This window comes from Bidens hawaiensis, unplaced genomic scaffold, assembly GCF_021521415.1.
Source record: "Bidens hawaiensis isolate Kalapana, Puna unplaced genomic scaffold, B.hawaiensis_p1.1 tig00023535_1, whole genome shotgun sequence".
Classification (NCBI taxonomy): Eukaryota; Viridiplantae; Streptophyta; class Magnoliopsida; order Asterales; family Asteraceae; genus Bidens; species Bidens hawaiensis.
Genome location: NW_027505034.1, coordinates 184,354 through 208,635, shown reverse-complemented (window position 1 = coordinate 208,635; position 24,282 = coordinate 184,354). Strand labels below are relative to the sequence as shown.

General features: G+C 35.5%; 2 protein-coding genes across 2 annotated transcripts; one reads left to right on the top strand and one right to left on the bottom strand.

Moving 5' to 3' along the window:
- The first annotated feature begins 8,978 nt into the window (after window positions 1-8,978).
- On the top strand, window positions 8,979-13,847 carry LOC143610026 (endoglucanase 17-like). The gene is made up of 7 exons (XM_077084620.1): window positions 8,979-9,283; window positions 10,184-10,390; window positions 11,182-11,382; window positions 11,479-11,571; window positions 12,168-12,329; window positions 12,972-13,083; window positions 13,185-13,847. The coding sequence occupies exons 1-7, from the start codon at window positions 9,068-9,070 to the stop codon at window positions 13,679-13,681; spliced, it is 1,488 nt and encodes a 495-aa protein (XP_076940735.1). The 5' UTR covers window positions 8,979-9,067; the 3' UTR covers window positions 13,682-13,847.
- Window positions 13,848-18,941: 5,094 nt separating this feature from the next.
- On the bottom strand, window positions 18,942-20,081 carry LOC143610003 (galactinol synthase 2-like). The gene is made up of 2 exons (XM_077084605.1): window positions 19,681-20,081; window positions 18,942-19,341 (listed from the first exon to the last, which is right to left on the bottom strand). Exons 1-2 carry the CDS (start codon window positions 20,005-20,007, stop codon window positions 18,970-18,972), a joined length of 699 nt encoding a protein of 232 aa, XP_076940720.1. The 5' UTR covers window positions 20,008-20,081; the 3' UTR covers window positions 18,942-18,969.
- Window positions 20,082-24,282: the final 4,201 nt, after the last annotated feature.

The following is a 24,282-nucleotide window of genomic DNA, read 5'->3' as shown; positions in this document are numbered from 1 at the left end:
TTCTCACCACCATCTTGAACTTGGATCATCCTGAATATGTAATTTAAAATTCAAAACCCCATTTAAAAGAGAGGAATATGTTTAATTTGGGCGGCACTCTCTTCGGCGAAACTCCCACAACATTTTTACCGATTTGTGAAGTTGGGCGGCGTCGACAACACCGGGGCGGTGTTTGCCGCCGGCACCGACCGCCACCTCAGCAATTTAACGACAACACGGTAGCCACAGCGTATAGCCTTATCAGCTAAGCTTGATAATTGTAATGTTTGTTCTATTGGATAACCGAAGGTTATAATTAACACAATACATTTTATAAATTATTACTTGTGTTAACTTTTAGAAAATTAGTATTGGAAGTTGAAACTACGTTGCATGCATGGGATTTTGTTCTTATCACTCTTAAGGGTGCCCGTTGTGGGCGACAAATTAAGAAAAATTGGGGTGATTTTAGTAGTGAACACCGCCCCGCCCCTCATGTGACAATAGGAGCGATAATGGGGTGGGGGTGTTATTTGTCGCCTGCTTCAGTTTGTAAAGCATTATTATTTTATTGTTGCATGTGTGTCAGTGTGTGTGATATATATATGTATATGTATATTTGGCTACAAAACCATTACACCCTTAAAACAAAAATTCGCTCTTTGATGACTACACATAGCTTAATAGAGGTGCACAAAATACCAGGTTCCGGAATTGATCCGGTGCACCTGATCTGGGATCGGTTTCTACACGTACCTAACCCGTGGGTACAACTTGGTATAGGATTTTTTTCTCGAAACCGAAACGACCCGAAACCGCCAGAACCTGAAATACCATGTAAAAACCCGACTTGAAACCCAAAAAGAACCGGAACATGAACCGGACCCGATTTGTACTTGGTAATACCTGAAAACCCGAACCGGTCCATACTCAGAACCGGGTTTTTTCAATACCCGAAACCGGGTTTCTCAAATACTCGATAGAGACCCGAAAATACCCAAAAAATTACATGAAAAAATACCTAAAAAATACCCTTAAAAAGTGCAAACCCTTAAAAATCTAATATATACCCGAAAACTACTATGAAAAAAACCCAAAAACATGGTTTTTTCAATATTCGGAAATAGGGTATACAAATACCATGTTTTTGAATACCCGGTTCTATACCCGACCCGAACCCAATACATAGGGTATGATTTTTAGAGATAATATCTGGATCCGACCGGATATTGCTAATACCCGATTTTTCAATACCCGGTTCAATACTCGAAACCAAGTATTTGAAAACCCGATTTGCGCACCTCTAATTGGGATTATTATAACAAGAACTTTTACTAGGGATTTGGATTTCAAACAGATTGGGCTGACAATACGGAGTTACGGGCTTTGGAAGATAATGAATAGGTAGCCCGTAACTCCGTATTGTCAAGTTGTGTGAATATATGTTACTTATTCTTTTATCACGAAAACATGGTTTGTAATAGTATTGACAAGTACTTCGGCACTTCCTAGCATTATAACCACATGGACGTGCTAGAAATAAAATGTGTGAGCTTTTATTACATCCAATGTTTTGAGAACCGGACCTAATAGTTTGATCTCACCTATTAAACCAAGATGGCAAGAACCAACGGTTTTGTAATTTCGAACATGCATATTGCATAATGCATATCATGAATCATTTGATTTTGAGCGAATGAGTGAAACCCGCTACAAAATTATGGATGTTTGCCTCGTCTCTTTGTCAGTTGATCCATTTTAAGATCGGACCAACTGGTTTACCTCCGGGCCGCTTGGTTAATTAGCTTTCAAAACATTGATCATATATGTGTAGTTAAGTAGTTAACCATGGTCCAGTTTACAAGACATGTTCCATGTTTTAACATAATTTACAAGACAAGTTCTTGCACATGGGTATCTTTCAAATGTCCCATTCCTATTCCTGAATCCTGACATCATACACATACCTCTCATCTTTTCATGACAATTGTCAAGTCTTTTTAACTATTTTTTATACTTCACTTCATTTAATGTCTTTCTTCTCTCTTTTTTTTTATTTAAATAGTTCAATAAAATACCAAGTAAAATCTTCTTTTACATGAACATAAAAAATAAGGAAAACCTAAGTATCATTTTGACAAACTTTCACATACATAGTTCATTTTATCTACTTTTAAAAAAATATGTGATTAGAAGGAGGCAACAAAAGTGAAAAGTAAGGATTAATTGTCAAAAGTTCATTGGTTAAATAAGATGATCGCCACATTTTCTCTTTCTAGCTTAAAGTTGCGTCGTTTTGAATTTATGGTTAGTCGTTACTTGATTAGTTACTCGACCACATCATTTACGATTACAAGTCCAAACAGGAGAAATACGAAATTATAAAATTAAAAGTTTAAAACCCTCCATAAGCTCACCTGGTTGCATTTGTATAATCATATATAACCATTGAATGGTTACATTCTTTAGAAGATTAGTGAGCATTGCATGTGACCCTATGAACCCTTTTTTGGCAAATAGTGTGTAGTATACCTTCTGTGCCTATATATGGGAAAGTGAGGTTAACCATGCTTGCACACCATGCTTGACCATGACTTACCTTTTCTGCTCAATGCTTCTTGCATTTCACAAAGATTTCTTGTACACACAATTGTCATTTATGCAATATTTTACTCACAAAAGGTAAAAAAGACCATTGATGTGAAATTGTGTATTGTCAATAACATAAATGTGTAAGTTTTTACATGTAAAGATATGTAATTGTCACAGAAGATTGGGCACCATGGGTACCCATGTCCGGGTAGCATGGGTGGGTTGAGAACTCGGGTATCAGTCACCGGAGAAAGAATTATTGCCTATGTGTGTGTTAATGACAGTGTTGTAGAAGTAGCTAGGCGTTCGTCGGGCGGTGTGATAGGAACTTGCGATTAATAGGGATTAGTCGGGATTAATTGGATTTGAATTATATGTAAATTTTCAAATATACATATATATTCCAAATTATAAAATTCTCAATTTTGACCGATTTTGGTCAAAGGGTGATTAATCGGCAACAAGTCGGTGGGGTAGCGACTAGCGATTAAACGAGTATTAATCAACTCTTAGACTGGATTTTTACAACACTGGATAATGATGGCGGATGTGGGTAAGGCTTGGAAACATCGCCACTAGTGGATGATGTCTCAACGGGTTCAATTCGGACTATCACGTGTCCGATGAGGATTTGGTATTGCGAGGGTACATGCGGGTTGCACCCTTGCTAAACACGGTAAATGCTTTGTAAATTGTATCAACCGTGTCTATCTAAAGAACAAACAAAAGGTTGTTTTTCCATTATTATTATTTTCTGAACGGCGATAATTCTATTACTATTTAAATACATCATTGTCATAATCTTCACCGATATCCATTTTTGTCCAATTAATTTCTTAGCAATGTGACACTTTAACGACTATAAACATCACATGTTATGAATTTGAAATCTTAAATAGTGTTTAAACATTAATCATATTCGTTTAATACATGCATCCCTAAACGATAATATAATCATTGGCACAAAAAGGGGTTCAAATCAAGAAGAAAATGATATACCATGACAAAAATCACGTAGGACCGATTAAAACGATTATTGATTTATTGCTACAAAAAGGGAAAAAAATAAAAATAAAAGTTTAATCTCTTCTAAATAATTTGCTATCTAACAAAAAGACAATGTTTATTCCACCAATAGATCACAATAATTCATTATTTGCAATTCAATAAATAAAAAAAAAGGTTAACCGTTAATAGATTAGTTATTTTATATCCTAAGATAAACCAATTGTGTCGGTTATATTCATAAGATACTATTTATTATTTTAATTGCATAATAAGTCGAAATATATTATTGCCAATGAATATGCAATGTTTTGCTAAATATACAATGACCAACGTGTGGTGTGTACGATCGTTAGTCGTATTTTACTCGTGGTCTTTAAAATTTGTGACGTTGAAAACACACGTCAAACATGGATGTATGGCTAACAATCGTAATGACTTATTTCAAGAACCTCCTAGTGTCGCGTATTGAAAGCAAACTTAAAACAGTCCAATGAAGGAGATTTGTGACTACCACATGACCAAACCACATTTTTAGCCTCTATCATAAAATCCGTCACTTCAACTCACCAAGATGACCCATTGTATAGAATCATATGATTTATCAAAAGTTTTTATTGTTAATTAATGCAAACATATTGTTTGCAATATAAAAGGGTTGTGTATACAATGTGCTTTATTAGATATGTAATATACATATTTGAAGTTAGCAATTGTGTGCCAAGGTGTAGTAGCTTGCACCCCAAATACCTTCCTACACTAGTGAGTCCCACTCCCAGTTTACATTGCAATGTAGGATTATGTAGAATAAATCATAACAAAGTAGTTTAATTGAATGCAATGCACAAGTCATCTAGTGGAAAGTATTATTTATTACAGTAATTGTCACACCCTCAAAATCTACTAACGGAGTTTTACCGTCAGAGGGTGTGAACTAACAGGATCAGAATCATTAGTTATAATCAAACATCATAAGTAAAGTTTTCAAACCACGAAACATTTAAGTGTAAATAAGTGCGGAAGCGTAAAATTATAAACCAAGTGTTGCGTCACGCAAGACGACTTAAAACCCAATTGATAACAGTTTAAAAACAAGTTTGCAAAAACGATAGAGTTCAAGGTAATGCATGATCCTATACCGCGCGCCCGCCTCGGCTACCTGAGAATAACATACTAAAAGTGTCAACACGGGGTTGGTGAGTTCACAAGTTTATATAAATAAAGCGTTTGCGTTTGCGTTTACGTTTTGCGTTTTGCGTTTGCATTACCAGATAATGTTAAATCAATTATATATCTATAGGTAGCTAGCCTATAAAACAAGTATTACTAAGTGTTCGACACCGAAGCTGACTGTTTATCAATTGCCTTGCCACCATGTCTATCCAGACCATGGAAAATGTGTTAGCCAAGATTACACCCGCTCGACCTCCAGTCGAGTTTAGTGTTGGGTGGGGTTTGTCAAACCCAGTAGTACTACTCAACAGAGACTCGCTATTATCCAATATTAAACGGTTCGTTGTTATGAAGGACTTTAGTTGTTTCGTTTGCCACTTAGCCTTTACAAGTGATATATAATCTAATAACAAAATCTAAAGCGTTTCGGAGCATGTATTCTCCCCCAAGTAAAAGCGTTTAAAAGAGAAAAGGGGGAAACGTGAAACTCACTGTTTGCGAAGAATTCAAAAACAAGTCAACCAAGAGATGCGCGTCACAGAAAATCCTCACTAGCGTTCTAAAACAAGAATGAGATTTTCTAAGTGTTGGAACTATTATTGAGTCTCTAGACTCGGCACATAATACCTATGCATAAGATACGTTTCGTGTTTCGTTTGTGAATTGTGTGTGACTCAACAAACACATTGGTGATACGTTACATGTGTGAACAACTACTTACGTGTCAAGTATTAATATTGTACATTACTAGCAATCATTCCTCACAAGGGCAGTTTAGTCAAAAACATGGTAATTATCTAGCAACAAGCACGTTTCATGTATTTTCATATAGTTCAGCAGCTAGTTTTATCAGGACAGATTTCTACTTGAAAGATTACTCTATTCAACAGATCATAACATATCAATTAATTCGCAAAAAATCGTCACAAAAGCACACATGAGTTAGTTTCCAGAACTATTTTTATTGTATTTTTATTTCACATGGATTTCTCACAATGGTCAAAACATTACAGTAAACTCACAGCAGTCAGAATCATGCGCATCAGAATGTCAGAATGTTATTTGTTATTCCCGTTAAATGAAAAATCCAATTAATGCAAGACCAATTGGGTTAGGTTCCTAACTCAATGTATTTTCTTCCAGAAGTGGAACCAACCCATTTGGTCTTGTAGTTTATGAGATATCTTAGTCGCAAAACAGCCTAACAGCAGGTCTCCCAAATCAGCCATGCACAACAGTTTTGTAAAATAATAAAAACAGACTTTTATACGTCCAAAAATTACAAACTTGGACTTTTCAGAAACTAGACTCTACCTAGTATACTGTAGAATCAACAATCGTATAAAAACATAACATTAACATCGAGTTACAGCTGTCCAAACACGAATTCAATAATCTGTCCAGCATCAGTTTTCATCAAAAGTCAATAAACAATTAACCTATGAACTAACAATCATGCATGTAACCCTAAATCATCAACAAACAACATATTTAACACTTAGGGTTTATGATTACAGGTTTAATCATACAATTAAATGATAGAATGGATTATATATGGTGTTTATATTACCTAATTAGCTTCTTAACTCTTCGATCAAGCTTGAAACCGACTTGTTTACGTGTGTGTGTGTGTGTGTGCCTTGTGGCTCGGTCGACGAGAGAGGAGAGGGGAGGGGGGATGCCGCCAGGTGAGAGGGGAGGGAGAGAGGGGATTAGGGTTTAGGTTATTAATATGTTGTTTATATATATAATTATGTTACACTTAACCCCCTTAAGCTTCTAATTAATCAATTTCTAGCATAACATAGACTTTTGCATCTTGAGTTAATGTTTTACATATGAATATCAAATAACACATAAACCTAACACATAATTCTCAAATACTTATTGTTTGGATGTTTGTCGTTTATTCACCAATGGTTTGCGTCAACTCGTTTGCGTTTTGGTACAATCCCGAAAGACTACATGTGTAGTGATTGTCAAGCGTCATTTAAAACTCTAGTTTAAATGTAATGAGATGTGCGTTATAGATCAAGTGATCTTAAGTTTGAATTGACGGAGTTAACCTGAAATTGACGAGTGTTACAGTAATTTTTTCAAACGACAAATTTCATTAAGCAATCAAAACCAACCCGCTAGCAAGCAAACACCGAGAGGAGCACCAACAACTACGAAAACCAAATTACAAGTCAATTATTTTCTCTTCTCCCAATCTATATCCAAACCCTTTCATCTGTTTTTGATCCAAAGAATTAACAGTAAGTTTACTTAAGGTTGTAAGAACGAGTATAATGACAAACTATAATATGGGTTAATGAAAAACATAAAAGTAAATTGATTGAACGAGTGGAGTTGAGCATAAACTTGACTATGCTCTAGCTCTTTTTCTAAAACTTGAGCTCAACCGGTGAATAATTTCATAAATATATTAACTACTTGAACTTAAGTCATTTTCTTACGGGAATTTTCTTTGAATAACTCATTTTTCAACTATTTTCGTACAAAAAGCTATGTGAAAAAACACATGTTTGAAAAATCATTTTCAATATTTTTCTAATAACTTTTCGTACAAAATTGTTGTAAAAGTATGTTTTTGCAAAATTCTTACAATTTTCAACAAAATTTATAATCCAATAGATAACACGAATAATTATTTTTATAATGTTTTCCAACAATTTCCAATGAAAATAATAAACATAACTGCTTAAGTTATCAACAATTTCCAATGACAAATCGTATTGTTATGTTGCAATACTCTAGCAAAATCATTGCTAATTTTTCATGTCTAAAATTTATTGGAATTACATTTTACTAAACGAGCTTATTTTAAGACTCGGACCCACTCGATTTGGTTTTGCAATTCAAAAAGGAGTAGCAGCTCAACTTGTTGATCGTTTGTCTTATGTTTCTGTATAATCATTACGTTTCACTTTGTTATATTTATTTTAACAAGTTAAACATCTCTAGTAGCTCACTACGAGCTTGCTAGTTTGCACCTAGGCGTGGGCAAAACATGTGAACCAAAAAAAGTATTCGGTTTTTGCTAATTTTTCAGGAAAACAGCATGTTAATGTGGTAACGCTTTGTAGAGTCGTGCTCAATTATACCATTATCTTAAGCTATCTATATCAATTTCAAATTTTAAGTATAACTAGTCACATAACTCATGTGTGTACTGTATAACCTGTTATTTGTCATTATATAAATAACAACACAATTTGAAAAAAAAAAAATTTAGTTCAAATTGCAAAACGGTAAAATTGGTCATTAATTTGCCATTTTTTTTAAATTGTAATTTCTTGTTTAACCAAGTTCAAAGTTTGAGTTTGAGCTCGGCTTGGGTTTTAACTGAACCAACTTTGTTTAGCTTTTTCTTAAGCTCGATTATAATGTCAGAATCAGGAAGGAAAAACATATTGCTTTGATTTGGACCGAATAAATAATGATCGAGTATTTGGTTTAAAATTTTGATTATCTTTAGTTACGCTATAATATGTTAAAATTTTGGGTTAACTTAAACAAACAACTAACAAATAAGCCAATGTTTGAGTCAGCCTTGTCTCGTTTACAAATTGAGTCTACGTGTTTACAAACCAATTCAATTTCGAGTTTGTTCTTTTAACAAGATGAGCCGTGATTTATTTAAATTTTCCGGCTCGACTTAATTTCTTCAATATCGGCCCGAACATAAACAACACTACTTAACATTGTTTAATATTGAATGTTATATATTCGAACACCATCCTTGTGGTGTGCGTATGTACAAGTATATACGAGACATTGCATGCTTGACAGTTGACATCTGTCCAGAAAGTTCAGTCCGGTAGCTTTTTGCAATTTATACAGGTCGTGTATATGCTTATCCAAGTCGTATATGTCTATACAGGTCTTATAGGGATAGTATACTGCGTATATAGGTCTATATGAGACAGCGACATGCGTAGTCATAATATTTATTTTTGAATTTTTGTTAAGAAAAAAATAAGATACCAATTTTAATTAATCAAAACTTTATAAAAGATCACAAAACTAAATCTGCAATATATACAAGGTATAATTACGCACAGATACTCACGATGTCTGACAAAAGTTATTCTTACACGATTTTGTATAAACCTATACGAGTCATATAAGTGACACACGATGTCCAACTACATATCCTGTCCCTTTAAATATTATTGTTACAATTTCGGTTACGTAAGTTATTATTAAAAAAAAAACAGTTACAAAATACAAAACCATCATTCACAACCTCTATATAAACACCACAACACCTTTCAACTTTCTTCACACTCTACACTTACTTCCATCACCGTCAATGGCCACCTCTCTCCTCCACCTCCTCCTCATTTTACTAACCGTCTCCTTCGCAACCGCAACGGTCCGCCACCGTCCCACCACCGGCCACAACTACCATGAGGCCTTAACAAAGTCCATTCTTTTTTATGAAGGACAAAGGTCAGGCAAACTCCCACCTAACCAAAGATTATCTTGGAGGAAAGACTCTGGACTCTCTGATGGATCCTCCATGCATGTATACATTATTATTATTATTATTATTATTATTATTATTATTAAGTAACGTGTTTCTAGTATAGTGGTATCAACTTATGTAAAAATGGCCAGAAACAAAACCAGCGGTTTGCTTTTATGTTTTTTATAAATAATTTTGGTTTAGAATTGTAATAAAACCGAACAAAATTTATAGATTTTCATTTTTTAATTTATTTTTTAAGTAATTTACGATAAATTTATTAAAAATGTGACTCAAATATTTTAGCCAAGTTATTAATCAACAAAATGATTTATGTCCAAATTCATCAACGAATGTCTTGGAGAAAAGACTCCGGACTGTGTGATAATCATTTTAAAATGTAACTAAGATATTTTAGCCGTGAACATATATATTTTTATTTATTAATTTATTAATAAATAAGGGATTTTAGGTTAGTGGTACCAAAATGCGTAAAATAATATAAAGGTGTGTATAAAACTGAAAAAACCGAACTAAAACAAAACCAACGTTTTGCTTTAATGTTTTTCTTTATTAACGGTTTTGGTTTGAGTAGTAATAAATACTGAACCGAACCGGATTAATAAATTTTCATTTTTTCTAGTTTTTATTTTTATTTTAAGTAATTTATGGTAAATTCATAAAATACGTAACTCAAATATTTTAGCCATTTTATTAATCAACAAAATGATTTAAACCCAAAAAAATTATTTTGGTTTTCTTATTTTGTTTATTTCCGACCCAAAATTTTCAAGCTCAAAATGCAAAACCGAAAACTTACATTTTCAAATTTTCAAAAACCGAAGTTTCGTTTTTTTTTTTCCGGTTTTAGCCGAAAACCAACTCTAATTAATTAATAAAGATTGGAAGTGGGTTTTGTTATATGTGAGTGATTATTAATATGGTGATATGACAATGCAGGTGGATTTAGTAGGCGGGTACTATGATGCGGGTGATAATATTAAGTTCGGGTTTCCAATGGCCTTCACCACCACAATGTTGTCATGGAGTGTGCTTGAATTCGGTGGTGTGATGAAAAGCGAGTTAGGAAATGCGAAAACCGCCATCCGATGGGCTACCGATTACCTACTCAAAGCGACCGCGCAACCCGACACTATTTATGTTCAAGTAACTTTTAAAAAATGACAACCTATATTTATTATGTAAATGTGTTGTATGTCAGCTACTCGAGATCGACTTGTTAAAAACTAGAGTCAAGCCGAGCTTAAATGAGCTTGCAACTTGAGCTTTTATTAAGGCCCATTTAATTTAATAAACGAGCTTGAGCCCGAGTTACACATATCGAGCTTAAATTGTTATCTATGGTTATAAATAAATATATGTATAAATAATTATAGATAATTAGAAAAATAAATAACTAATAAATAATAAACAAGTCAGGTCCGAGAGGAGTATGAGCTTGACAAACTACTCACGAGCCAAACTTGAGCTTTAGAAATCAGGGCCGTCTCCGAAAATCGTAAAAAATCTTTTGGCCGAATGCGAAAAAAAAATTGGTCTATCAATTAGTTGTTTAATTGGGTTTAAATATTAAAAATACATATTTTTTATTTTAAAAAAAATTATATATATATTTTTTAAATCAGGCCTATTGGGGTGTCAACCCGGGTTGGGTCGACTACCTGGCCCTGCCTCATAGCCGGCCTTGTCAGAAATAAAGCTCTAAACGAGCTGACGTTGAGCCTAAACGAGCTCAAGTTGCTCGGCTTATTTAAAAGCCTAAACAAGATCATTCTATGTATGTTTACTTTTACTATCTATCATGTATTTATAAACTTGTTAGCTGATCATTATTCTATATTTAGTTTGAATATTGTAATAGTCATTTCATACAGTATTTTCAGTTACTTAATACACAAAATATTATTAATCTATATCATTTTGTTATAAATTTTAAGGTTGGCGACGCGAACAAAGATCACGCTTGTTGGGAAAGACCCGAAGACATGGATACACAAAGAACCGTTATTAAGATTGACCGAAACAACCCTGGGACCGAAGTCGCAGCCGAAACAGCTGCAGCTCTCGCATCCGCAAGTTTAGTTTTCCGAAAATCTGACCCTAGTTACTCCAAAATCCTCCTTAACCGCGCAATTCGGGTAAATTAAATAATAATTTATAAAAATATTACATGACAAGAACTAGTATTGTTAATCATTTGAGTGGTAACTTTTTTTATATCATGTTACGAACAGGTGTTTGCATTTGCTGATAAATATAGAGGCTCTTATAGTGACGGACTTAAGAGTTATGTGTGCCCATTTTACTGTTCTTATTCCGGATATCAGGTAATTTGATTATTATAATATTTTTCTAACCAATAAACTATTATTTAAACGAAATCCCGACTAGCAAGAAACTAGACACGGGCTGATAGGTTGCGGCTAAATTATTATTAAAACGAACCACCTACTGGCAAAAAAGACTAGTCCCGAACCATAACCTGCACACGCATAAATTCGGGTCAACCTGCATACAACCCGTTAAACCCATTTATCAAAAAAAAAAATATATGTTTTAAAAAATGAATATAATTTAGAGTAAGTAAATATGAATATTTTTTTAAAGTAATAAATATCTTGAAAATGGATTGGAAGTTTCAAGTGTATCTTGACTATCTTTTATAAAATGGAAAACAAAAAATACAAGAACAAACATATAATTCCAAAAGTTTTTTTAAATACTTTTAATACATTAACCCGTTTTTTTACTAGCCAACTTGAACCCGAGCTGTTTTTAAAACAACCAAAATGGGTAGAGTTACTCGCCCCAAAATCTTGTTTTAAAGTCAGGTTCAGGTTGTGTCTGCAATTGCCACCCCTAATAAGTTATTTAACAAAGGGTGTTGATTATTATTAATTAAATAAGTTTTTTTTATGTGAAGGATGAGTTGTTATGGGGAGCTGCATGGCTGCAGAAAGCTACAAGAAGCCCTGCATATTTAAATTACATTCAAGCTAATGGTCAAACACTTGGTGTGAATGATAATGACAACACTTTTAGCTGGGATAATAAGCATGCTGGGGCCAAGATTCTTCTCTCCAAAGTAATGATATCTTTTTTTGTCTCATTTAACTTAAACATTTTTTGCTTCCTACATTACCGGACGAAAAATGGTCATATGTGCATTAGTGCATAGGCTATAAACGAGCCGAGTCAGAGTGGGCTTGAGTATGACTCGTATAACTAGCTCGTTTATTTTTTTCAATTTTATTTTATATTTTATGCATTGATAAACTAAAAGTTATATTTGTGTCATACAAATAATAAAAATTGATTATATACATAATTTAGATTTTATGTATATTAAAATTTGGGTTATAGTTTAAATTTTAATCATATATATTAAAATCTAGCTTTAATTTAGAAGAGCCAAACGATAGTTTTCAATATTAAGAAAATCATTTTTAATAATTTCAACTTTATGTAACAATTATCTATCCATCTATCTATATAAAATTTGGGTTTTAGCTTTTAATTTAAACGAGCCACGTGTCTACATGACCTTGGCTCATTTACACCTAGCTGGTTTCGAGCAAGCTTTTTGAACAACCTTATACAGTATGTATAATTTTCCCTTGAAATGACACATATATAGCCATTTTCTGTTGACATGTCAGTGGTGTCTAATTAGCGTGTCAGTTATGTTTGTATAGCTTTACGCTAATATAATATTGGATTTCGACAGATGTTTCTAGTCCAAAAGGTTCAATCTCTCCATGATTACAAGGATCATGCAGATAGCTTCATTTGCTCACTTGTTCCAGGAGCCCCATCTTCTCAAACCCAATACACCCCAGGTATGATTTTACAACTTTAATAATATAACATTTTTGTATAATTTTATAATTTTACAATTTTAATAATCCAAGTGTAACATTTTTATCTTTAATTGAAATAGGGGGGCTATTGTTCAAGATGGATGATAGTAACCTACAATATGTGACATCCACTACATTTTTATTGGTGACCTATGCAAAATACTTGACCCAATCGCGCAAGGTCGTGAGCTGCGGTGGGACCATCGTGACCCCTCGACGACTGCGAACCATTGCCAAGAAACAAGTCGACTACTTGCTTGGTGACAACCCGATGAGGATGTCGTTCATGGTGGGGTATGGTCCACGATACCCCCAAAGGATCCACCATAGGGGATCCTCTCTCCCGTCGGTCTCTGCACATCCGGCTAAAATTGATTGTGGGTCCGGATTTAATTTCATGCATTCAGAGACCTCGGACCCGAACGTACTGGTTGGGGCTGTGGTTGGTGGACCTGATGAACATGACCATTATACCGATGAACGGTCTGATTATTTTCAGGCGGAACCTGCAACGTACACGAATGCGCCGCTTGTTGGGACACTTGCATATTTGGCTCATTCATTTGGGCAGATTTAGAGGCATATGGATTATGTTATTATCATATTTTGTACTTGAAGTTAAGTTTAAGTAATTTGGGTTTTCTTTTATTTATGGAGCCCTTAAGAAATTGTTGTAAAAGGGATTATTATGTGTTAAGGATTTCTATTGTTATTTAAGAAAAATCTTAAGTATTTTACTAGTGAGAATGTCTTCTAGACCTCACAAAGTTTTGTGATTAGTTGATAAAAAAAACATGTTCGAAATTATTTGTTAGCTCGTTTAAATTAAAATCTAAACTTTAACATGTATAAATTTTAAATTCCGTAGTTCATAAACTGTTCACTATGTGTATATTACATATTTTTATTTATATATCATCATCATCGTACTCAGTATATCCCACCAATAGCAAAGCTATGGTAGGGTCTGAGTAGGGTAAGATGTAGACAGCCTTACCTCTACCCCATAGGGATAGAGAGGCTGCTTCCGGTGAGACCCTCGGCTCGATAGTAGTTTTGCATCAAGCCTTGGACATAAGGCACATAACACTCAACCATCGCCGATTGGTGCATGTACCATTGTCTTTCAGCTATCAACGCCACCACATGATGCCTGATTAACCTTTTGCCACTTTTGACGTTATTTTCCCAAGATTAGTAAAATAACGTCAAAATTTGTGCAATTTCACTTTTGCCCACCCGAGGGTTCACACATATATACATTATATGCGCGCATCACAAAGCTGGGCGATATATTTTTATTTATATAATATGTGTAAAAGGTTCCAATTTTAAAAGTAAACCCGTTTTCTCAATCATTATACGAGTTAAGCTAAATTTCAGCCCGTTTAAATAAATAAGCGGACGAGTCGACTTATGGACAACTTTATAATGTGATTGAACACTAACTACCAGAGCTTTTAACCTTTTTTTTGTTGTTGTGAATTTTTTATAAATAATGTTTACTAAATATAAATAATGAAAGAGTGTTATGGGAAAAAGTATTTATTAGAATGGTATTCATTTAAAAGTATTTACCAATTTAGTGTTTTTAGCTTTTCTCACTCTTGATATAATTGGACAACCTCTAATTTTAATAAAAGAAACTAGTTTTAATATTTTGTAATCAACTTTTTTATTAAATACATCTGCAATTTTTTTTAATTTAAAAGAAAACAATTTTTTTTTAATTTGCATGTCTCACAATATTGAAAGAGTTTTTTCGTTGTATTATTAAAGCATGTATTTTTCTTTTCTTTTTTTTTTAATTTGCAAGTCTCGTAAGTTGGAAGAATTTTCGTCATATCATTATTAGTATTAAAACGGCTTATAAAAAAATAATACATATGTTTGGTTTTTTTTCTTCATATCATCTGGTAACTTTTATTATTTTTATAATTTTAATTTTTATATAATCTTCACTATTTTTATAATTTCACTTTTAAATTATACTTTGTGATAATTTCACTTTTTAGCAAGCCATTTTCTTATATACATAAGTGCATTACTTTATATAATAAGATAAAAAGGTATAACATTTTTAGACAATGGCAATATATAAGTTTTAGCTTGACGAGGCTACACATGAAATTGTTGTTTGAATTACCATATTTGAATTCAACGGATAAAGAAAAATAAATTTGCCAATGGCAAACTTGATCGGATAAGAATTGTTCACAAGTTGAACAAGGGCTCAGGTCAAGCTTAAAAACGAACCGACTTAACTCGACTTGTTTATTTTAACATGTTGAAAAGTCAAGTTCAAACTCGACTTGTTGAAAGCTTAAGCTAACTCGTGGCTTATCAAGATGGGTCATTAATTTTTTATTTACAATAATTATATCTAAAAGATAAAAAAATATACACGTAATAAAAAATTTATAGACATTAGAATTTATATAAGGATAATATTTGTTCATTTTTTATTTATAAAGATCAGAAAAAAATTTATGTGTTACATTTGTTATTATATATATATATTATGTTATTATTATATTAAAAACATGTTTATTTAATAGAAGAAAAATAAGAACATAATTATTTAATTTAAAATAAAATCTTACTTTTAAAAATATTCAAATAGTTTGTTTTTATAGGCTATCCAATGATATTATGAGAGAGAAATCCAAAAACACTAAATTGATAAATATTTTTATAAAAACACCATTTTAATAAATACTTTTCTCACAAAACCCTTTTGAAAAAAAACTCTTTTTAATATTGTATTTTGAAAGTAACATTTTCATAGAATGTGCATATTGTGTTGAGTAGAAGTGAAAAATATTGTTGTGATTGAGGAGAGGACAGCGGTCAAAAGGCTGCAATTTTTGTGTCAGAATGATAGGTAAAGTCTGATCCCCCAACATGGAACCAACCAACCACAAAGGACTTGCATCCCATGCTACTCCTATATTCTTGTACTTTTAAAACATTTAAAGGTGATTGTTTTTAGGAAACAAAAGCCCTTTTATCATATAATTTAGTGTTTCTAAAATAAATTTTAGGACATAGTTTTTTTTTTAACAGCTAAGTTTTATAAAAAAACCAAACGTAAGAAGCAAATGGTTAGAGTAATGGAACACCCAAAATTTAGAATCAACAACATCATAACAATACTAGATGAACCCGAAGATGTGACTGCTAAGACCGCAAAAGGGATGAAAAAACTTGCACCAATTACCTTAGGACATAGTTGATAGTAATGTTTTAAAAACACGCCCTGCTCGCGGTGCGCGCATATAATGTATATATGTGTGAACCCTCTGGTGGGCAAAAGTGAAATTGCACTAATTTTGACGTTATTTTACTAATCTCGTGAAAATAACGTTAAAAGTGGTGGAAGGTTAATCAGGCATCATGTGGTGGCGTTGATAGCCGAAAGACAAGGGTACATGCACCGATGGTGTCCTGATGACTGAGTGCTATGTGCCTTATGTCCAAGGCTTGATGCAAAACTATTATCGAGCCGGGGATCTCACCGGAAGCAGCCTCTCTGTCCCTATGGGGTAGAGGTAAGACTGTCTACATCTTACCCTCCTCAGACCCTACCATAGCTTTGCTATTGGTGGGATATACTAAGTACGATGATGATGATAATGTTTTAAAAACAAATTTTCCTTAAACTTATTTTAGGACATAGTTGATAGTTATTTTTTACCAACAATTTTTCCTTCAGGACATAGTTGATGGTTATTTAACTTATTTTACAAACAAAATTTCCTTAAAACAAATTTTCCTTAAAATGTATTTTTCAAACACACAAACTATTTTAAAATTTAATAGTTCTACTCAAAACATATGAAAACACCAAGGCCGTTATAAAATCAACCAGAGGCTCCTTGTTAATGTCGTTTTTGTTAAACGCTACAACATTTCTTCCAAATGAACCCCAAGTTGAGAAAATAATCATTTCAATAATTTTTCTTTTGCTTACTAAATGAAACAGAATCCAGCCAACAACACATCTCCTCTAGCGAATAGACAGGACATCTTCTTCAACTATCTACCGTCCGCCCTCCGAATACCTCCTACCATCGAACATTCACTAAACACGTGACTCCCTGTTTTTACTTTCACTTCATATAAAGTAGAATGAACATTAACCCATCCGATATCACCCTCCATATATGAATATTATTATATTAACCTTCCTAGAAATACTTGGGCTTAATGTAAGAGTGGTTTTGATGGAAAATTGTGAATGCCTGGGCTTCGGTGGCCTCCTATACATCAGCCTCTCTTAAAATAATATAATAAATATAATAATAATAATAATAAATAAATAAATATAAAATTAATTTAAAAAACAGGTTATTTCTTTGATGGCTAACGTGCCAAAACAGATAAATACTTTTTGCGCAGCCTAAAATTACTTAGTTTTTAGAATTTAGAACACGATAAAACACGTGTTAATAAGCGGGTTGTTGTTGTTGATGTGGGAGAAAACGGGTTAATATTTAAACAAGTAACAATGGTTTTTTTTTTCTTTAATGTGAATCAAAACAACCCGTTCTCTAGCACATGTGTAAATGGGCAATCTTTCTCTCTGTCTCCAAACTGGTCAAAACAGCTCGTTATAAACGTATTGTTAACAATTGCAGTTTTCAAAAAATTGTTCAATTGATGACCCGTGTTATAACCGGTTTGAGCCAGGGATTCAGTTAGCAACTATTCTTATGGATTGGAGTACTAAGTGGGCACACTTGATCAACTCTTATAACAATTAAATATGTTAAGGTGAATAAAAAAGCAATATTACTAAAATACTTATACAACCTATTAGAATAAATACTGTAACTAAGTTTATATCACAACTCTAATCCTAAGCTAAGCTATGGATTTATGTTTCGGTCGAATTATTCAGTTAACGCATACATAAGGTATGATTAGATCTATCCAACAGTTACGCGCATGCTTTGTGTCAATAAATCGAATCATTATCTTTCTTGTTAGTAACGATTTGTCACCTAAATACGAGTGATTGGTTACTAACCCGAATGTGTTATGGCTTCAAGAAGAACCCAAACTTGATAACATCATGATTTAATTCATTTTATCATAAAAATAAACCTATGAATAATGATCACCTTGGTTTCTTTTACTTTGTAAGTTCAACAATTGCATTAAAAGTTTACACTTTAACCACAAATATGAATGCATATTTCACAGAAATAATAATAACATTCGGCGTCTCATGCCAACTAATATTATCGATTTTGCCACCAGGAGCTCGCAAATTTGGTACAATCATTGATACAATTTACACAATTACACATTCATTAAACACACACAAAAGCTTGCTTCTTAACTCGCACCTTGGGTGGTGCGACTAAGCCCAAGTAGGCTTCACAGTCGACCTATTTTTCAGGCGCATGCATAATGGCATGATTAGTTTCGCAAATCTCATTGCACCCACCATGGTAAACTCCTTCTCATTGTACCGAAAATCCGAAATAGAGATTTGATTTAAACGACCAGGTACAAACATTACATTTTACGACACACGAAGATAAACGGCTCTAAAAAGGATTTAAAGCAAGAATAATTATAATCAGATTCGAACCTAAGTAGTCATACAAGACACAAAATAAAGATAGATGACAACACTTATAGAACATAAAACTCACCAAAACAAGAATCTTGCTCATTCATAACATTGAAATCTACATTAGCACCAATTACATCAACCCACAAACTTATTAAAAAGAAAACAAATACACATTTATAAAATTACAAGATGGAATCCACACTAACTTGAATGAAACCATCTTTACAAAAACCTTATTCCACAACAAAAACCAACTACACCCAACACATTCCGAACATCTAAGCCGCCGAGGGTGCACACACCGCAACTTTAGGGTCAGTAAGTGCCGACGGTAAAACCATCTCACCATTGTTTCCACTAGTTGTTACATGAGCTACCATATTATTATTAATATTATTGTAATCCAAAGATTTGTCATTGTATATATCCCACCATTTCTTCACAAGCATCTTTATGTCTTCCCTTTGCATATTCTCATTCTCTTCTTTACCTGTGTATCGCCATGGTTTTGATCCCGCAGCACAATAGTGAACGACTTTTACTTGTTTGAGATCGACGTTTTCGGGGTGTCTCCATAGCATTGCTAGAACAAGATTGTAAGCTAGAGGGAGTGGCTTGTAAATGTCCTTGAAATATAAGTTGAGAAAATCCTGCCAAATTTGAATCAACAATAAAGATTATTAAAACTTCAAACACCAAACCTTTGTGTTAATTTTAATATATAAATATTAATTTATATACTTTGTAAAATTTTGACAATGATGTTAAAGTTATTATATGTATTAAATAAATAAAAGATGGACTTTTTCTATATAATTTTTTGTGTTATGTTAAAAAATATTATGCATGATCAGTATAATGAAAATATAAACTTTGTCCATTATGAGATTGATATGTGACTTGTTAAGTGTGTCTATTATAAGCCAAAACTTATAATTATTAATTATTTTTTAATTTGTTAGCAATTAAGATTGTAAATTATTAAATACCTGTTCAGCAAAAGATGTGGGAGGTGTGACCATGAGTGTACTTAACAAATCATGGTAAGTGTGAATACTAGGTTCAAACACAAACATGCCAGCGTTGAAGTACAATGCTGGTTTGGGACCCAATTCTGCAGGCCAGCGGATTTTGTCCGGTGATTGCTGACAGTACCCAATCTTGTATTGGGGCGCATGGCTCCATGTCTTCTTGCACAAACAGTCCATGACCGCGTAGAAGTAGCCGTTCGGCAAATCAAATAGATGGTCAATGTTATCGAACACTTGAATGTCGCCATCTAAGTAGATCATCTTCTCGTACTCCACAAACTGCATAAAATATGTTAAACAATCAAAATTAAATTAAATTAATTAAAAGGTCATGTTATAGGTAGTAGGTACACCGCTATCGTTTGATTTCACATCATCAAATGATCGAGTGTAAAACACTCATACGACCATCTTGACAAAGAAAATATTAAACTTTGGAAATTATTGGTTCCGTTTGAACATCTAGTCGGTCTTTCTGATCATATGGGTTAAAGTATGTAAAATAATTGGTCCAAACGATGCATTGAACTATATCCAACCTGCCGTTCTGACCATAGGTAGATGAAAAGTTTTAACAAAAAATCACAACTTCGAAATTATTGGTCAAAACGGTCGTTTGAACAAATACCCAAACTACCTGAAGAAACACTAAGTGACCCCGGCAGATTACGGATAATCTGGGGGTTAAGTAGATGTTTCCCACGAGGGTTAGGTTCGGCAAAGATGGAACGGTATGACTATCTTATATCTCCATATATTATCTGATATCTGCTCTAGCAATTTCTCTTAATATACACTTATATTCAAGAGTAATCTAGTCTGATTCTCACGCCGGAGGGTGGTCACAAGAGGTACCCCCCCTTCTCAGTGACGAGCTCACGGTATCTGTTTTGCAGGTCATCAGAAGAATAACCATCTTTGCCGGACCTAACCCTCGTGGGAAACATCTACTTAACCCCCAGATTATCCGTAATCTGCCGGGGTCACTTAGTGTTTCTTCATTGGCGCCATCCGTGCATAAAAGCTAGAACTAATTCTTTTTCAGTTTTTTCAAAACTTCTGGAAAGATGGTTAAGGTTACTCCGTTGCCAAGGCCAACGAGTGACCAAGAAACTCCGGTAACCACAACCCCAGCTACTGGGGGGAACACCGGCGAGTACACAAATTTTACGAACACTACCCAGGTTACCCAAGCCGGGGCAAGTGCAGTAAATTTTACGAACACTACCCCGGTTACCCAAGCCGGGGCAAGTGCAGTAAACAATCCTCCCCTGGGATTCATTGATACCCAGGTGGAAAGACGACAGACGAAGCTCCCCCGCCAAACACTTGATCAAGTTAAAGCGTGGGCGGAAGCACGTCAGAAGGAATTCCAAGCTGAGTTGGATGAACGCTTACGTTCACTCCAACAGGCTAACGAATTCGGAAGCACTCGACAACAGCTCAACATGAGCAATGAGTGCGAGTACTGGGACGATGATTCGGAGGAGTCCGACAGCGACGCAAACCCTCGCCATAGGGCGAAAGGGAAGCGTAAGGAAACGGACTTCCAACAAAGAAGGAATTTTGGAGAAACCTTCAAACAAAGGAACGCGGGGGGAAACCCACGTGACTTCTCCAAAACCTTTAGACCGACTGTTGCAATTGCGGGAACGTCCAAGTTTGCAAAGGACATTGCGGAAGCAATCGCCCCGAAGAGTGCTAAACAGATGTCCAACATCGGCACTTATGATGGTATATCTGACCTAGACGATCATTTGAACAGATTCATAGCGGGGGCAACCGTCAGCAATTGGACGGAACCCACGTGGTGTTATATGTTCCAAATGACGCTTGTTGGGGCAGCCAGAGCGTCGTTCGACCGTCTACCGGTCCACCACATCTACGATTGGGCTGACTTCCAGCAAAAGTTCAGCCAACACTTCAGTCAACAAAGAAAGTATACCGAAGAGCAATGGACGATCCTCAACTGCATCTGAGAAGAAGATGAGTCTTTACTAGACTTCATCACGCGCTTCAATTCAAAGAAACTGAGTCTGGGCACCATAAGCGAAGATCTTGTTCGCGCAGCTTTCATCCAAGGCGCCGAATACCCAGAGCTTATCCGCACATTGACAGGTAAAGACGGCATGCCATCCACATGGGATGCCATCATGACAGCAGCTAAACGCTTCGCGGAAACGGAAAAGCAACTGGGTAGAGGTCTTCCCTAGAGCACAAACCTCTACACTCAGAAAACAAGAGAAAACAACGTCCTTACCGCCCGACTAAACAAAAAGAGGAAGCTAGGCATTTGGCAGTCAAGGGTAAACTTTGACACATCCGGCTTACACCCTCGGTTAGGCGGAAGGGATAACATGCAGTTGTCGAACCGGAACTCCAGATGGACGCCACTCACCAAAAGCGTCACCGAGATATTCGCCACCGAGAGGCTCCCATGGCCAGAGGCTCCAATTATCCGACAGCGTCCAAACGCTGATCAAAGCAAATCCTGTGACTTCCACAGGACAAAAGGCCACACCACCGAGGAATGCTTAGACTTGAAGGACGTCATCGAAGCATTTGTCAGAGATGGGAAACTCACGCACCTCGTGGCGCAATGAACGCTGAGCAGGCTAATGCGTGTAGAACCCCAGTTGAGGAAACGAATGAAACTGGAGCTTCAATGTTGGAGACTACATACTGCGTAAACAACGAGATTCCGAACCAGGTGCATATCGGCTCGAAAGGCTCGATGACACCCCCATCCCAAGAACATGGAAGGGAGCTCAATTACACAGGTTGCATGTAGATCAATTCCAAACTTGTAAAGGGCCCAGAGCCACTTCTAATGGAAATGATTCTCCTTATTACATTGACGCTGATGGTCCTACATTTATACTTATGAACTTTCCACACTGATATGCCGGTATTCACAGCATAAATAAGTGGGGAAGTCGTTGCGTGTGGACGGCGGAAAAACCCGCATAAACACAAAAAAAGGCAAAAATTTCTAAGAGATGAGGACAACCTTCACGCAGGTCAGTTATAGGTAAAGTTTGGTCATCCCACTAAATGAAAGTGACGGTCCTACCCGCACAATCATGAGAGGAAACTGAACATTAACCTATTGACAACCGCGCGTCGAAAGGTTTAACTTATTCAAAACACTGATGCCGGTATTCACCGCATAAATAAGTGGGGAAGTCGTTGCGTGTGGACGGCGGAAAAACCCGCATAAACACAATAAACGGCAAAAATTTCTAAGGAAAAGATGAGGAAAACCTTCACGCAGGTCAGTTATAGGTGAAGATTGGTCATCCGACTAAATGAAAGTGACGGTCCTACCCGCACACTCATGATAGAGGAAACTGAACACTAACCTATTGACAACCACGCGTCGAATGGTTAACTTATTCAAAACACTTGGAAAATTGCTAAGTTCAACTAAAGTATGCACGAGAGAATCATATATTGTTTATGAGGCAAAACAAGTGCCAAATTAAATTATAATATGCATGAGCAAGTCATATAACGTTTATAAAGCAAGTCATCCTGTGAAAGTGGCCGTCCTACCCGCACAAACATTTATATTTCATAAAAAAATTCAAACATTACAAGAATGACTGGGTATCTACCCGCCTACAGAAATATAAATCTATCCTAATGGTGGGGAGGGATCTCAAGGTTCAAACTTCAGGACCACTCCCTCCAAACCCACTTGTACCCGCACCATCAGTTGGCTGTGGCGGTTCAAGGAAAGTCTTGAGAATGGTTAGCCCATCATCAGCAGCAGCAATTTCGTTCACCTTCTCCACCACCGGATGCGGGAAGGCAGCATATTGGTTCACTGCTTGGTCATAGGCAGCTTCAGTGTCCACGTCATAAAGAGGGAAGTTGGAAGGCGGGATGCCCTTCTCAACAAAACCCAGACCAAGCAAGAAACCAGCCTTTTCCCCATCCTCATGAGAAGCGTTGAGGGCTGCGCTCATGGCATCGTCATAAGATGTGTTCGTGAAGATCCGATGCACAACCTACAAATATATATATATATATATATATATATGTATCAAAACCTTTTCTAAGTATAAAGAAAAGCGTAAAGACAATATGAAGCTACGCATACCTGCGACAACGCTTCTCGTAAAAGCCATTCCTTGGTGATCAGAACTTCCTGGAGGGCAGCTTGAGCTTGGTTGCGGGCGCGTTCGGCTTCATTTTTGTTAAGGTTGGCAAGCAACACTTCCTTAGCAGCAGCTCTTCAACGCCCTTCAGCTTACGCTAAGTATGATCAACAATACCCCTCTGGTCCAAGATCTCTTGAAGCTTCTTGGCGTCTTCCATGGCCAAGGCATCATGAGCCTGCTGGAGCCTCTCTAGTTTGGCTTTAAGCTCCTCATTCTCGGCGCGCAGAGGCTCAGCAATGGTTTCAGCTTTGGTGGCCCTCTCGGTCGCGTTTCGCGCAGTTTCCATAGCCAACCTAAGCTGTTCGGTAACAGCTTGGGTAGCCTTGGAACGGGCCTCGAGCCGGGCCTGAACTTCAACCTCGAGGGCCTTGAAGGCCTTTTCCTTCTCCGCAGC